Source organism: Delphinapterus leucas, chromosome X, assembly GCF_059928025.1.
Source record: "Delphinapterus leucas isolate spDelLeu-1000000601 "Yukka" chromosome X, BTC_Dleu_Yukka2, whole genome shotgun sequence".
NCBI lineage: Eukaryota > Metazoa > Chordata > Mammalia > Artiodactyla > Monodontidae > Delphinapterus > Delphinapterus leucas.
This window is the reverse complement of record NC_143150.1, coordinates 16,478,129-16,494,274: the sequence shown is the minus strand read 5'-3', so window position 1 is coordinate 16,494,274 and position 16,146 is coordinate 16,478,129. Positions and strand designations below refer to the sequence as shown.

At 42.9% G+C, this 16,146-nt stretch overlaps 1 protein-coding gene across 1 annotated transcript in view; it reads left to right on the top strand.

Annotated features, from left to right (window-relative positions):
• The window catches only part of LOC111164523 (integrator complex subunit 6-like), a 58,495-nt gene extending 49,652 nt beyond the window's left edge, over positions 1 to 8,843 (top strand). The window contains 3 exon segments of the mRNA XM_022554232.3: positions 7,045 to 7,138; positions 7,864 to 7,942; positions 7,944 to 8,843. Of these exon segments, the coding sequence (XP_022409940.2) occupies positions 7,045 to 7,138; positions 7,864 to 7,942; positions 7,944 to 7,973 (203 nt within the window). The 3' untranslated portion in view covers positions 7,974 to 8,843.
• Positions 8,844 to 16,146: the final 7,303 nt, after the last annotated feature.

Here is a 16,146-nt window from a genome sequence, read left to right as displayed (position 1 = left end):
TCTTTGGAGAAATGTCTGTTTAGGTCTTCTGCCCATTTTTGGATTGTGTTGTTTGTTTTTTTCTTATTAAGCTGCATGAGCTGCTTATAAATTTTGGAGATTAATCCTTTGTCAGTTGCTTCATTTGCAAATATTTTCTCCCATTCTGAGGGTTGCCTTTTGGTCTTGTTTATGGTTTCCTTTGCTGTGCAAAAGCTTTGAAGTTTCATTAGGTCCCATTTGTTTATTTTTGTTTTTATTTCCATTTCTCTAGGAGGTGGGTCAAGAAGGACCTTGCTGTGATTTATGTCATAGAGTGTCCTGCCTATGTTTTCCTCTAAGAGTTTGATAGTTTCTGGCCTTACATTTAGGTCTTTAATCCATTTTGAGCTTATTTTTGTGTATGGTGTTAGGGAGTGATCTAATCTCATACTTTTACATGTACCTGTCCAGTTTTCCCAGCACCACTTATTGAAGAGGCTGTCCTTTCTCCACTGTACATTCCTGCCTCCTTTATCAAAGATAAGGTGACCATATGTGCGTGGGTTTATCTCTGGGCTTTCTATCCTGTTCCATTGATCTATCTTTCTGTTTTTGTGCCAGTACCATACTGTCTTGATTACTGTAGCTTTGTAGTATAGTCTGAAGTCAGGAAGCCTGATTCCTCCAGCTCCGTTTTTCGTTCTCAAGATTGATTTTGCTATTCGGGGTCTTTTGTGTTTCCATACAAATTGTGAAATTTTTTTGTTCTAGTTCTGTGAAAAATGCCAGTGGTAGTTTGATAGGGATTGCATTGAATCTGTAGATTGCTTTGGGTAGTAGAATCATTTTCACAATGTTGATTCTTCCAATCCAAGAACATGGTATATCTCTCCATCTATTTGTATCGTCTTTAATTTCTTTCATCAGTGTCTTATAATTTTCTGCATACAGGTCTTTTGTCTCCTTAGGTAGGTTTATTCCTAGATATTTTATTCTTTTTGTTGCAGTGTTAAATGGGAGTGTTTTCTTGATTTCACTTTCAGATTTTTCATCCTTAGTGTAAAGGAATGCCAGAGATTTCTGTGCATTAATTTTGTATCCTGCTACTTTACCAAATTCATTGATTAGCTCTAGTAGTTTTCTGGTAGCATCTTTAGGATTCTCTATGTATAGTATCATGTCATCTGCAAACAGTGACAGCTTTACTTCTTCTTTTCCAATTTGGATTCCTTTTATTTCCTTTTCTTCTCTGATTGCTGTGGCTAAAACTTCCAAAACTATGTTGAATAAGAGTGGTGAGAGTGGGCAACCTTGTCTTGTTCCTGATCTTAGTGGAAATGCTTTCAGTTTTTCCCCATTGAGGACGATGTTGGCTGTGGGTTTGTCATATATGGCCTTTATTATGTTGAGGAAAGTTCCCTCTATGCCTACTTTCTGCAGGGTTTTTATCATAAATGGGTGTTGAATTTTGTCAAAGGCTTTCTCTGCATCTATTGAGATGATCATGTGGTTTTTCTCCTTCAGTTTGTTAATATGGTGTATCACGTTGATTGATTTGCATATATTGAAGAATCCTTGCATTCCTGGAATAAACCCCACTTGATCATGGTGTATGATCCGTTTAATGTGCTGTTGGATTCTGTCTGCTAGTATTTTGTTGAGGATTTTTGCATCTATGTTCATCAGTGATATTGGCCTGTAGTTTTCTTTCTCTGTGACATCCTTGTCTGGTTTTGGTATCAGGGTGATGGTGGCCTCGTAGAATGAGTTTGGGAGTGTTCCTCCGTCTGCTATATTTTGGAAGAGTTTGAGAAGGATAGGTGTTAGCTCTTCTCTAAATGTTTGATAGAATTCGCCTGTGAAGCCATCTGGTCCTGGGCTTTTGTTTGTTGGAAGATTTTTAATTACAGTTTCAATTTCAGTGCTTGTGATTGGTCTGTTCATATTTTCTATTTCTTCCTGATTCAGTCTTGGCAGGTTGTGCCTTTCTAAGGATTTGTCCATTTCTTCCAGGTTGTCCATTTTATTGGCATAGAGTTGCTTGTAGTAATCTCTCATGATCTTTTGTATTTCTGCAGTGTCAGTTGTTACTTCTCCTTTTTCATTTCTAATTCTATTGATTTCAGTCTTCTCCCTTCTTTTCTTGATGAGTCTGGCTAATGGTTTATCAATTTTGTTTATCTTCTCAAAGAACCAGCTTTTAGCTTTGTTGATCTTTGCTATCGTTTCCTTCATTTCTTTTTCATTTCTTTCTGATCTGATTTTTATGATTTCTTTCCTTCTGCTAACTTTGGGCTTTTTTTGTTCTTCTTTCTCTAATTGCTTTAGGTGCAAGGTTAGGTTGTTTATTCGAGATGTTTCCTGTTTCTTAAGGTAGGATTGTATTGCTATAAACTTCCCTCTTACAACTGCTTTTGCTGCATCCCATAGATTTTGAGTCATCGTGTGTCCATTGTCATTTGTTTCTAGGTATTTTTTGATTTCCTCTTTGATTTCTTCAGTGATCACTTCGTTATTCAGTAGTGTATTGTTTAGCCTCCATATGTTTGTATATTTTACAGATCTCTTCCTGTAATTGATGTCTAGTCTCATAGCGTTGTGGTCGGAAAAGATACTTGATACAACTTCGATTTTCTTAAATTTACCAAGGCTTGATTTGTGACCCAAGATATGATCTATCCTGGAGAATGTTCCATGAGCACTAGAGAAAAATGTGTATTCTGTTGTTTTTGGATGGAATGTCCTATAAATATCAATTAAGTCCATCTTGTTTAATGTATCATTTAAAGCTTGTGTTTCCTTATTTATTTTCATTTTGGATGATCTGTCCATGGGTGAAAGTGGGGTGTTAAAGTCCCCTACTATGAATGTGTTACTGTCGATTTCCCCTTTTATGGCTGTTAGTATTTGCCTTATGTATTGAGAGGCTCCTATGTTGGGTGCATAAATATTTACAATTGTTATATCTTCTTCTTGGATCGATCCCTTGATCATTATGTAGTGTCCTTCTTTGTCTCTTCTAATAGTCTTTATTTTAAAGTCTATTTTGTCTGATATGAGAATTGCTACTCCAGCTTTCTTTTGGTTTCCATTTGCATGAAATATCTTTTTCCATCCCCTTACTTTGAGTCTGTATGTGTCTCTAGGTCTGAAGTGGGTCTCTTGTAGACAGCAAATATATGGGTCCTGTTTTTGTATCCATTCAGCCAATCTGTCTTTTGGTGGGAGCATTTAGTCCATTTACATTTAAGGTAATTATCGATATGTATGTTCCTATTCCCATTTTCTTAATTGTTTTGGGTTCGTTATTGTAGGTCTTTTCCTTCTCTTGTGTTTCTTGCCTAGAGAAGTTCCTTTAGCAGTTGTTGTAGAGCTGGTTTGGTGGTGCTGAACTCTCTCAGCTTTTGCTTATCTGTAAAGGTTTTAATTTCTCCATCAAATCTGAATGAGATCCTTGCTGGGTAGAGTAATCTTGGTTGCAGGTTTTTCTCCTTCATCACTTTCAATATGTCCTGCCACTCCCTTCTGGCTTGCAGAGTTTCTGCTGAAAGATCAGCTGTTAACCTTATGGGGATTCCCTTGTGTGTTATTTGTTGGTTTTCCCTTGCTGCTTTTAATATGTTTTCTTTGTATTTAATTTTTGACAGTTTGATTAATATGTGTCTTGGTGTATTTCTCCTTGGATTTTTCCTGTATGGGACTCTCTGTGCTTCCTGGACTTGATTAACTATTTCCTTTCCCATATTAGGGAAGTTTTCAACTATAACCTCTTCAAATATTTTCTCAGTCCCTTTCTTTTTCTCTTCTCCTTCTGGAACCCCTATAATTCGAATGTTGGTGCGTTTCATGTTGTCCCAGAAGTCTTTGTGACTGTCCTCAGTTCTTTTCATTCTTTTTTCTTTATTCCGCTCTGCAGTAGTTATTTCCACTCTTTTATCTTCCAGGTCACTTATCCGTTCTTCTGCCTCAGTTATTCTGCTATTGATCCCATCTAGAGTATTTTTCATTTCATTTATTGTGTTGTCCATCATTGTTTGTTTCATCTGTAGTTCTTCTAGGTCCTTGTTAAATGTTTCTTGCATTTTGTCTATTCTATTTCCAAGATTTTGGATCATCTTTACTATCATTATTCTGAATTCTTTTTCAGGTAGACTGCCTATTTCTTCTTCATTTGTTAGGTCTGGTGTGTTTTTCCCTTGCTCCTTCATCTGCTGTGTGTTTTTCTGTCTTCTCATTTTGCTGATCTTACTGTGTTTGGGGTCTCCTTTTTGCAGACTGTAGGTTCGTAGTTCCCGTTGTTTTTGGTGTCTGTCTCCAGTGGCTAAGGTTGGTTCAGTGGGTTGTGTAGGCTTTCTGGTGGAGGGGACTAGTGCCTGTGTTCTGGTGGATGGGGCCGGATCTTGTCTTTCTGGTGGGCAGGTCCACGTCTGGTGGTGTGTTTTGGGGTGTCTGTCGACTTATTATGATTTTGGGCAGCCTCTCTGCTAATGGGAGGGGTTGTGTTCCTGTCTTGCTAGTTGTTTGGCATGGATGTCCAGCACTGTAGCTTGCTGGTTGTTGAGTGAAGCTGGGTGCTGGTGTTGAGATGGAGATCTCTGGGAGATTTTCGCCATCTGATATTATGTGCAGCTGGGAGGTCTCTTGTGGACCACTGTCCTGAAGTTGGCTCTCCCACCTCAGAGGCACAGCACTAACTCCTGGCTGCAGCAAGCACCAAGAGCCTTTTCATCCACACGGCTCAGAAGAAAAGGAAGAAAAAGTAGAAAGAAAGAATTAGTAGAAGTAGAAAGAAAGAAAGAAAGGAGGGAGGGAGGGAGCAAGGAAGGAGGGAAGGAAGGAAAAAAATAAAGAAAGACGATAAAGTAAAATTAAGATAAAATATAATAAAGTTATTAAAATAAATAATTATTAAGAGAAAAAAAACCCAAAAAACAAAAAAATGGATGGATAGAACCCTGGAACAAATAGTGGAAGCAAAGGTATACAGACAAAATCTCACACAGAAGCATACACATACACACTCACAAAAAAAGGAAAAGGGGAAAAATCATAAATCTTGCTCTCGAAGTCCACCTCCTTAATTTGGGATGATTCGTTGTCTATTCATGTATTCCACAGCTGCAGGGTACATCAAGTTGATTGTGGAGCTTTAATCCGCTGCTCCTGAGGCTGCTGGGAGAGATTTCCCTTTCTCTTCTTTATTCTCACAGCTCCCAGGGGCTCAGCTTTGGATTTGGCCCCGCCTCTCCGTGCGCCGGAGGGCGTCTGTTCTTCGCTCAGACAGGACGGGGTTAAAGGAGCCGCTGATTCGGGGGCTCTGGCTCACTCAGGCCGGCAGGAGGGAGGGGCACGGAGTGCGGGGCGGGCCTGCGGCGGCAGAGGCCGGCGTGACGTTGAATCAGCCTGAGGCGCGCCGTGCATTCTCCCGGGGGAGTTGTCCCTGGATCCCGGGACCCTGGCAGTGGCGGGCTGCACAGGCTCCCCGGAAGGGGGTGTGGATAGTGACCTGTGCCCTTACACAGGCTTCTTGGTGGCGGCAGCAGCAGCCTTAGCATCTCATGCCCGTCTCTGGGGTCCGCCCTTTTAACCGTGGCTCGCGCCCGTCTCTGGAGCTCCTTTAAGCAGCCTTCTTAATCCCCTCTCCCGCACCAGGAAATAAAGAGGGAAGAAAAAGTCTCTTGCCTCTTCGGCAGCTCCAGACTTTTCCCAGGACTCCCTCCCGGCTAGCCGTGGCGCACTAACCCCTTCAGGCTGTGTTCACGCCGCCAACCCCAGTCCTCTCCCTGCGCTCCGACGAAGCTGGAGCCTCAGCTCCCAGCCCCGCCCGCTCCGGCGGGGGAGCAGACAAGCCTCTCGGGCTGCTCAGTGCCGGTCGGTCAGCCCTGATCCTCTGTGCGGGAATCTCTCCGCTTTGCCCTCCGCACCCCTGTTGCTGTGCTCTCCTCCGCGGCTCCGAAGCTGCCCCCGTCTGCCACCCGCAGCCTCCGCCCGCGAAGGGGCTTCCTAGTGTGTGGACACTTTTGCTCTTTCACACCTCCCTCCCACTGGTGCAGGTCCCGTCCCTATCCTTTTGTCTCTGTTTATTCTTTTTTCTTTCGCCCTACCCAGGTACGTGGGGGGTTTCTTGCCTTTTGGGAGGTCTGAGGTCTTCTGCCAGCGTTCAGTAGGTGTTCTGTAGGAGTTGTTCCACGTGTAGATGTATTTCTGGTGTATCTGTGGGGAGGAAGGTGATCTCCGCGTCTTACTCTTCCGCCATCTTCCCGGAAGTTCCACTCAAGGTATCTCTTGAGGTGCATTTTTGGGAAGTATTGGGCTTTCACATAATTTAAAATGATTCCTCTTGCTTTACCTAAAAAAGACCCAATACACCTTTCTCTCTCTTTTTCCCCTTACTTACTGTAATAGTTTCCTTTTGCTGCTGTAACAAGTTATCACAAACTTCGTGGCTCAAAACTGTATTATCTTAGAGTTGTGGAAGTCAGATCTGAAATTATTTTCACTGGGCTAGCACGAAGGTGTTGGCAGGCCAGGGTTCCTTCTGCAGGCTCTAGGGAGAATCTTTTTCCTTGCCTCTTCCAGCTTCTACAGGCTGCCCGTGTTCCTTCGCTCGTGGGCCCTTCCTCCATCTTCAAGCCAGCAACTTAGCCCCTTCTCTGCTCCCACCCTTACATCTTTTCTTTCTGACCAGCTCTACTGCCTCCCTTTTATAAGGATATTTGTGGTTACGTTGGGCAACATGTATAAACATGGATAATCTCCCCATCTCAAGAGCCATAACTTAATCACATCTGCAAAGTAAGGTCTCTTTTGCCATATAAGGTAACATGTTCACAGGTTCTCAGAATTAGGACATGGACAACTTGGGGGGCCATTATTCAGCAGACCACATTTAATTAGTGTTTAGAGTTTCCCTAGCAGATATGTGCGGATATCTTGATTTGAGTGTTTCAAATACAAACTATACCTAACTTTCCACACACGAGGAATGATTACTGATGACGTGTAAAGATTGAATTTTATTTTTCATCCATATTTTTAAAAATACTAATTTTTTTTTTACTAATTTTTTTTAAATATCTGCAGAGTATGAAAGAATTTTCATTTTGCTTGAAGGAGTGCAAGGACCTCTTGCAGTGAGGAAACAATTTATTGAATTTACCATCAAGGAAGCTGCAAGGTGGGTGTAAAGAGGAACTCTTCATTGTGTTTTTTGGAGCAGGAGGGCCGCCCAATGCAAGACAGGTGGAGGGATTGGCGCTGCCTTGCTTTTCTTTTTTTTTTTTTAATTAATTAATTTATTTAATTTTGGCTGCGTTGGGTCTTCATTGCTGTACACGGGCTTTCTCAAGTTGCGGCGAGCAGGGGCTACTCTTTGTTGCAGTGCATGGGCTTCTCGTTGCGGTGACTTCTCTCGTTGTGGAGCACGGGCTCTAGGCGTGCAGGCTTCAGTAGTTGTGGCACGCGGGCTCACTAGTTGTGGCACGCGGGCTTAGTTGCTCCGCGGCATGGGGGATCTTCCCGGACCAGGGCTCAAACCCGTTTTCCCCTGCATTGGCAGACGGATTCTTAACCACAGTGCCAACAGGGAAGTCCTGCCTTGCTTTCCTAAGCCCTGGCCCTCAGTCATAGTTACAGCTGTCTGCAGAGGCGTTTAGATCAATACTACCTGAGGCCAACTCATTCATCCAGGTCTGTGGAGCCTTTTGCACTCCTCACAGTCTGAGGTGGGCTTAGGCTCTCAGCTGGTAATCTCGGTATTAGCTAAGCCCTGTCTTTACACGGACATACATTTTCTATTTCCCACGTGAATGGCCAGTCCCACGTTGTATCCCACACGGTGCCTCACGCATCATAAATGCTTTAAGGACCTTTCGGATAATAAAATTTCTTCTTCGTTTTTAGGTTCAAAAGACGAGTCTTAATTCAGTACCTCGAGAAGCTACTAGAAGAAATAGAATCCCATCACCTTCCCAACAGCGTTTAATCACGTCAACAGCAGATCACGATGTTAACGCAACGACCGGGGAGGAAAAAGAATGAGTGTTCTGTGCTGTAGGATAATGGGACATTGTTGATCATCCTACGGTGTTTCAGTCAAGGGAACTGCCTTCCAGAGGCTAAGAGAAAGCAGTGGAGCTTCTTGTTTTCAGATTCTCTGGCGGGAAAAGCTGGCTTTTGCCCTATGAGTGTTCTTTGAAAGTATTACTTGGTTGTTTTGTTGTTACTTTTCCCAATTGAGGAAGGTGATGTTATTAATCCAGCAGGTTAAAATCAGTAAACCCTGTCGCCCCTACCACATGTGATAAGGGTTCACTCTTGAACTTGGCCGTCCTGGGCACTTCCAGAGTGACTAGGGGCCACGTGCAGGTGGGGCACTACTTGGTGCTGTTACTATGTCCTTTAGAAAGAATAGGTGTTCAGAGGCCAACTGGTAATCTTGTGTGTGCTGAACAAAGTTTTCAACCGTTCCTAGTTGTGCCTTTAAAACCATGCAAGATTCAGGACAGTTTGGATCAAAGAGTAAGAAAGCTGCTATTTGGGTAAGTTATTTCTCCGTGGGAGAGGCAGGGGAAGTCACCAAACAATCTACCTCCAACTCTGTTCTATTTTGTCTAGAGACATTACAAAGTGCACCTGAGGCTGCCTCGACCCCTGACATTTGTTCTCGCATGTGACGACAGAAAGTCTTCAGGTGGACTTGTGTATTCTGTGCTTCAGAAGCACTAAAAGACAAAATAATGCATATATTTCCTTTAATGTTTATACAAAGGTTTATATGGAGCAGTATTGTTATCTTTGTATTAATTTGCAAAATTTTAAGTGTACAAGGAGATTTTGACTTGCATATATAAAATAAATCATTTTATTGATTTTTCACAAGGTCCCTGATGCTAGAGAAATTTCTAGTTTTCTGTTTCTTCTGCTTTGTTATTCCTTTCAGAAAAAAAAGTGCACACTGTTGTTGTTTTTATTAATAGATTTATTTCTTTACTTCTTTATTTTTTGGCTGCGTTGGGTCCTCCGTTGCTGCACGCGGGCTTTCTGTAGTTGCCGCATGCGGGCTTTCTGTAGTTGCCGCGAACAGGGGCTACCCTTCATTGCGGTGTGTGGGCTTTCATTGCAGCGCCTTCTCTTGTTGTGGAGCACAGGCTCTAGGCGCGCGGGCTTCAGTAGTTGTGGCTCAGGGGCTCTAGAGCGCAGGCTCAGTAGTAGTGGCACACGGGCTTAGTTGCTCTGTGGCATGTGGGATCTTCCTGGGCCAGGGCTCGAACCCGTGTCCCCTGCCTTGGCAGGCAGATTCCCAACCACTGCGCCACCAGGGAAGCTGCCACACTGTTAAATTAAGATGTTAGCAGAAGGATGTAAACTTCAAAATGTCACTCACGGAACTTAGTGATATTGGTGAACAGGGTGGTGTAGGGCACTCTGGGTAGGGTCCTCCAGGAACACTGGAAACACCGGGAAAACAATGATCGGAATCAAGTTTATTGGATCTCTGGAAGATCATCAGAGGTTTACAGCAACCAAGCGAATGTTAAATCTGAAGAAGAGCCATGAAATGTGACAGGAGAATTTGCTGGCATTTTAAGTTATTCTTGCCCCAGCCCTTCCCTAGTAGAGCAGCGGTCTTGAAGATGTCAGCCCGCATTCCAAGTGCGGGTTCCTGGCTCAGGAGTGAGGAGAGTAGACCTTACTCCCAAGGAATTTTGTTTGTTTAAAGCTGTCTAGAAGGCTCCCTGAAGGACTGACGCAAGGGGACTTTTTGCTTTTCTGTTGCCTTAACTCTAAGCTCTTTTAGAGTGGAGAAGCAGCTATGTGAAGGACGTTCCTCAGAAACATTGAAAGGCAAGTGAATAAGCTGCCGATGCTTATGGCAAACAACAGACATGCCAGAATTCTGGAAAGAAAAACTGAGGAGTGAGGTACTTTGGGAAAGTAAGGCTTTGAAATGCTCCCATGTATATCTGGGTATCTAGAAAACCATGTGCATGCCCAGGGCAGCACTCAGTCGGAAAAGACCGGAGAAGACCGTAAGATTTCACCTCTGGCTAATCTTTAGGGTCAGCACAATAAATGACTAGAACAACTAGTTAGAACATCAGTAAGGAGGGACTTCCCTGGTGGCGCAGTGGTTAAGAATCCGCCTGCCAATGCAGGGGACATGGGTCTGAGCCCTGGTCCGGGAAGATCCCACATGCCGCGGATCAACTAAGCCCGTGTGCCACAACTACTGAACCTGTGCTCTAGAGCCCACAAGCCACAACTACTGAGCCTGCGTGCCACAACTACTGAAGCCCGTGTGCCTAGAGCCCGTGCTCCACAACAAGAGAAGCCACCACAAGAGACGCCCGCTCACCGCAATGAAGAGTAGCCCCCGCTCACCACAAGTAGAGAAAGCCCACGCACAGCAACGAACACCCAATGCAGCCAAAAATAAATAAATACATAAAATTATATTTAATAAAAAAGGAGATCAGTAAGGAAACAGAGGCCTTGAACAGCACTATAAACCAATCAGGTCTAATAGACACCTATACAACACCCCACACCACAAGAGCAAAGTACATATTCTTCTCAGGTACTCATGGAGTATTCTCCAGGGTTGACCATATATTAAGCCACAAAACAAGTCTCAATAAATTTTACAACATTGAAATCATACAACAAATCTTCTTTGCCATAATGGAGTCAAACCAGAAATCAGTAACAGAAGTTGGACCCTCACCTCACACCATATACCAAAATTAATTAAAATGAATCAGTACCTACCTATAAGAGTTAAAACCACAAAATTCTAAGAAGGAAAATTTGGAGTAATAGTTTTTGACCTTGGATTTGGCAATGGTTTCTTAAATAAGACACCAAACACACAAGCAACAAAAGAAAAATATAGATAATTTGACTTCATTAAAATTCAAAGCTCTTGTGCGTCAAAGGACTCAATCAAGAGAGTGTGACAGGGCAGCCCATAGGATAGGGGGAAATATTTGCAAAGCACATACCTGATAAGGGTCTAGTGTCCATTATATAAATAGAATTCTTTCAACTCAACAACATAATCTAAGGAAGAAATAGGCAAAGAACTTGAAAAGACATTTCTCCAAAGAACATATACACATGGCCAACAAGCACATGAAAAGATGCTCAGCACCATTAGTCATTAGGGAAATGCAAATCAAAAGCACAATGAGATACCATTTCACACCTACTAGGATGGTAATAATCAAAAAGAGAAAGAGCAAGTGCGGAGGATGCAGAGAAATTGGAATGGAGCACTGATACATGGTACAGCATGGATGAACATTGAAAGCAGTATGCTAAGTGAAAGAAGCCAGAGGAAACAGAGCACATATTGTATGATTCCATTTATATGAAGTATCAAGAACCGGCAAATCCATAGAGATTGAAAGTAGATAACTGGTTGTGAGGGGCTGGGGAAGGGGGAAATGAGAATGACTGCTGATGGCGTTTCCTTTTAGGATCGTAGAACAGTTTTAGAACCAGATAGTTCTGTGATGGCTGCACAACGTTGTGTGAAGGTACTTTATGCCATTGAGTTGTACATTTTAAAATGGTAACTTTTACGGAATTCCCTGGCAGTCCAGTATTGAGGATTCCACGCTTCCACTGCCAGGGGCCTGGGTTCGATCCCTGGTCGGGGAACTAAGATCCCACAAGCCACGTGGCGTGACCAAAAAAATAAAATGGTGAATTTTATGTACAATTTACAGCAACAAAATGCTCCAGAGCAGCCCAGCTGCCATCTGACACCACTTGATGCCATATGGAGCAGAGTGATTGCCAATCTCAGCCATGCTCAAATTCCTGACATACAAAATTATAAGATGTAATAGTGGGTTGTTTGGGGTTTTTTTTTTAAATCACTGACTTCTGGTTTCTGGTTCCTCATGTAAAGAGCTTGGAAGCCACCACTCTGTCCCAACAAGTAGAAGACTGAACAGACTGGATCTGTAAGAGTGGGAGGACATTGGGCAAACCTCCAATATTGGTGAGACAGACAGAAAAATAATAGGGAGTCATGGCTTACTGGAGCAGAGATTCATGACTGAAAACCACTGTGAGAACCAGTGCCGGGGTAGGAAAACCTGAACTATAACTGACAAATTGCTAGGTGCTCAGTGTGGACAGTCTGAGAATTAAAAACTCCTACTTTTGGTTGTCAAGATGTCAGTTCTTCCCAACTTGATCTATAGATTCACTGCAATCCCAATCCAGATCCCAGCAAGTCCTCTTGTGGATATAGATAAACTGATTCTAACGTTTATACGGTGAAGCAAACAGTATTGAAGGAAAAGAACAAAGTTGGAGGACTGATGCTACCTGAGTTCGAGACTTACTGTAAAGCTACAGTGCAACCTAAATGTCCATTGACAGAGGAATGGATAAAGAAGATGTGGTACATATATACAATGGAATATTACTCAGCCATAAAATGAATGAAATGCCATTTGCAGCAACATGGATGTACTTAGATATTGTCGTACTGAGTGAAGTAAGTCAGACAGAGAAAGACAAATATCATATGATATTGTTTATATGTGGAATCTAAAGTAAGGTACAAATGAACCTATTTACAAAACAGAAATAGAGTCACAGATGTAGAAAACAAACTTATGGTTACCAGGGGAAAAGGGGGGAAGGGATAAATTGAGAGATTGGGATTGACATACACATACGACTATATATATAATAGGTAAGTAATAAGGATTTACTGTATAGCACAGGGAACTCTACTCAATACTCTGCAATGACATATATGGGAATAGAATCTAAAAAGGAGTGGATATATGCATATGTATAACTGATTCATTTTGCTGTATAGCAGAAACTAACACAACATTGTAAATCAACTATACTGCAATAAAAATTAATTTAAAAATAAAGCTACAGAGGTGCGCGAAGAGAGGGGATTCAGAGCACCGTCTAAACGAGCTCCAGAGACGGGCGCGAGCCATGGCTATCAGCGCGGACCCCAGAGACGGGCATGAGACGCTAAGGCTGCTGCTGCTGCCACCAAGAAGCCTGTGTGCGAGCACAGGTCACCATCCACATGGCTCCTCCCGGGAGCCTGTGCAGCCCACCACTGCCAGGGTCCCGGGATCCAGGGACAACTTACCCGGGAGAACGCACGGCGCGCCTCAGGCTGGTGCAACATCACGCCGGCCTCTGCCGCCGCAGGCCCGCCCCGCACTCCGTGCCCCTCCCTCCCCCCCCCCCCCGGCCTGAGTGAGCCAGAGCCCCTGAATCAGCGGCTCCTTTAACCCCGTCCTGTCTGAGCGAACAACAGACGCCCTCAGGCGACCTACACGCAGAGACGGGGCCAAATCCAAAGCTGAACCCCGGGAGCTGTGAGAACAAAGAAGAGAAAGGGAACTTTCTCCCAGCAGCCTCAGGAGCAGCGGATTAACTCTCCACAATCAACGTGATGTACCCTGCAGCTGTGGAATACATGAATAGACAACCAATCATCCCAAATTGAGGAGGTGGACTTTGAGAGCAAGACTTATGATTTTTCCCCTTTTCCTTTTTTTGTGAGTGTGTATGTGTATGCTTCTGTGTGAGATTTTGTCTGTATAGCTTTGCTTCCACCATTTGTCCGAGGGTTCTGTCCGTTTTGTTTGTTTGTTTTTAGATAGTTAATAGTGCTTGTTATCATTAGTGGACTTGTTTTTTGGTTTGCTTGCTCTCTTCGTTCTTTTTTTAAATTTTATTACATTTTTATTTTAAATAATATTTTTTATTTTAATAACTTTTATTTTATTTTATTTTTTCTTCCTTTCTTTTTTTTCCTCCCTTTTCTTCTGAGCTGTGTGGCTGACAGGGTCTTGTTCCTCTGGCCGGGTGTCAGGCCTGTGCCTCTGAGGTGGGAGAGCCGAGTTCAGGACACTGGTCCACCAGAGACCTCCCGGCTCCACGTAATATCAAACACCATAAGATGCGGTCCTGCCCACCAGAAAGACAGGATCCAGCCTCATCCAGCAGAACACAGGCACCAGTCCCCTCCACCAGGAAGCCTACACAACCCACTGAACCAACCTTAGCCACTGGGGACAGACACCAAAAACAACAGGAACTACGAACCTGCAGCCAGCAAAAAGGAGACGCCAAACACAGTAACTTAAGCAAAATGAGAAGACAGAGAAACACACAGCAGATGAAGGAGCAAGGTATAAACCCACCAGACCAAACAAATGAAGAGGAAATAGGCAGTCTCCCTGAAAAAGAATTCAGAGTAATGATAGTAAACATGATCCAAAATCTTGGAAATAGAATGGAGAAAATAGAAGAAACGTTTAACAAGGACCTTGAAGAACTAAAGAGCAAACAAACAATGATGAACAATACAATAAATGAAATTAAAAATTCTGTAGAAGGAATCAATAGCAGAATAACTGAGGCAGAACGGATAAGTGACCTGGAAGATAAAATAGTGGAAATAACTACCAGAGAGCAGAATAAAGAAAAAAGAATGAAAAGAATTGAGGACAGTCTCAGAGACCTCTGGGACAACATTAAATGCACCAACAGTTTTTTTTAATACATTTATTATTTATTTGTTTATTTTTGTCTGTGTTGGGTCTTCGTTGCCGCACGTGGGCTTTCTCTAGTTGCGGCGAGCGGGGGCTACTCTTTGTTGTGGTGCGCGGGCTTCTCATTGCGGTGGCTTCTCTTGCTGTGGAGCACAGACTCTAGGCGCGCAGGCTTCAGTAGTTGTGGCACGTGGGCTCAGTAGTTGTGGCTTGTGGGCTCTAGAGAGCAGGCTCAGTAGTTGTGGTGCACAGGCTTAGTTGCTCTGCGGCATGTGGGATCTTCCCAGACCAGGGCTTGAACCCGTGTCCTCTGCATTGGCAGGCGGATTCTTAACTGCTGCACCACCAGGGAAGCCCCTAAATGCACCAGCATTTGAATTATAGGGGTCCCAGAAGAAGAAGAGAAAAAAAAAGGGACTGAGAAAATATTTGAAGAGATTATAGTTGAAAACTTCCCTAATATGGGAAAGGAAATAGTCAATCAAGTCCAGGAAATGTAGAGAGTCCCATACGGGATAAATTCAAGGAGAAACACACCAAGACACATATTAATCAAACTATCAAAAATTAAACACAAAGAAAAAATATTAAAAGCAGCAAGGGAATACAGCAAATAACACACAAGGGAGTCCCCATAAGGTTAACAGCTGACCTTTCAGCAGAAACTCTGCAAGCCAGAAGGGCGTGGGAGGACATATTTAAAGTGATGAAAGGGAAAAACCTGCAACCAAGATTACTCTACCCAGCAAGGATCTCGTTCAGATTCGACGGAGAAATTAAAACCTTTACAGACAAGCAAAAGCTAAGAGAATTCAGCACCACCAAACCAGCTTTACAACAAATGCTAAAGGAACTTCTCTAGGCAGGAAACACAAGAGAAGGAAAAGACCATACTTAATCTCTAAATAGAGGCAATAACAAAATCATGATTCTGTCTAACCTGATGCATCTCTCCCACAACCAAGAAAACACTAACCTTTCTCTGAAAGAAGGTACCTAGAGGGGTGGGATAGGGAGGATGGGAGGGAGGGAGACGCAAGAGGGAAGAGATATGGAAACATATGTATATGTATAACTGATTCACTTTGTTATAAAGTAGAAACTAACACACCATTGTAAAGCAATTATACTCCAATAAAGATGTTAAAAAAATGTGTCTTGGCATATTTCTCCTTGGATTCACACCCCAGTTTAATATCCTGTATCTTAAATACTGAAAAATAAAATTAACTAATAATACATCTTGTGTTAGAAGATAAGGAGATGAGAGGCTGTCAAAGTCAAAATTATTTGGTTAATATATAGGTGAATCAATTCATACAAAAACAAAGAAGTAATACTCACAATCATTACAGTCCTTGTTTATGCATACGGTTATGTGGTTACTTCTACTATCCATCCCACATTTTTTTACCCTCACAAGCCCTTTCCCTGGTGATTGTCCTTTTCGTGATGGGGTGACCCAGCGTTTCACTCCTGAGATTCATGGCCATTAGGAGTCCTGAATGAATTAGGATAGTGTAGTTTCCGTTGACTTTAATCAGTGGGCATGAGAGCATTGACCAGTCTCCTACAGGAGCTGCTACAGTGTTGAATAGAAGGGGTGATGGCTGGCATCCTTGTCTTGTTTTTT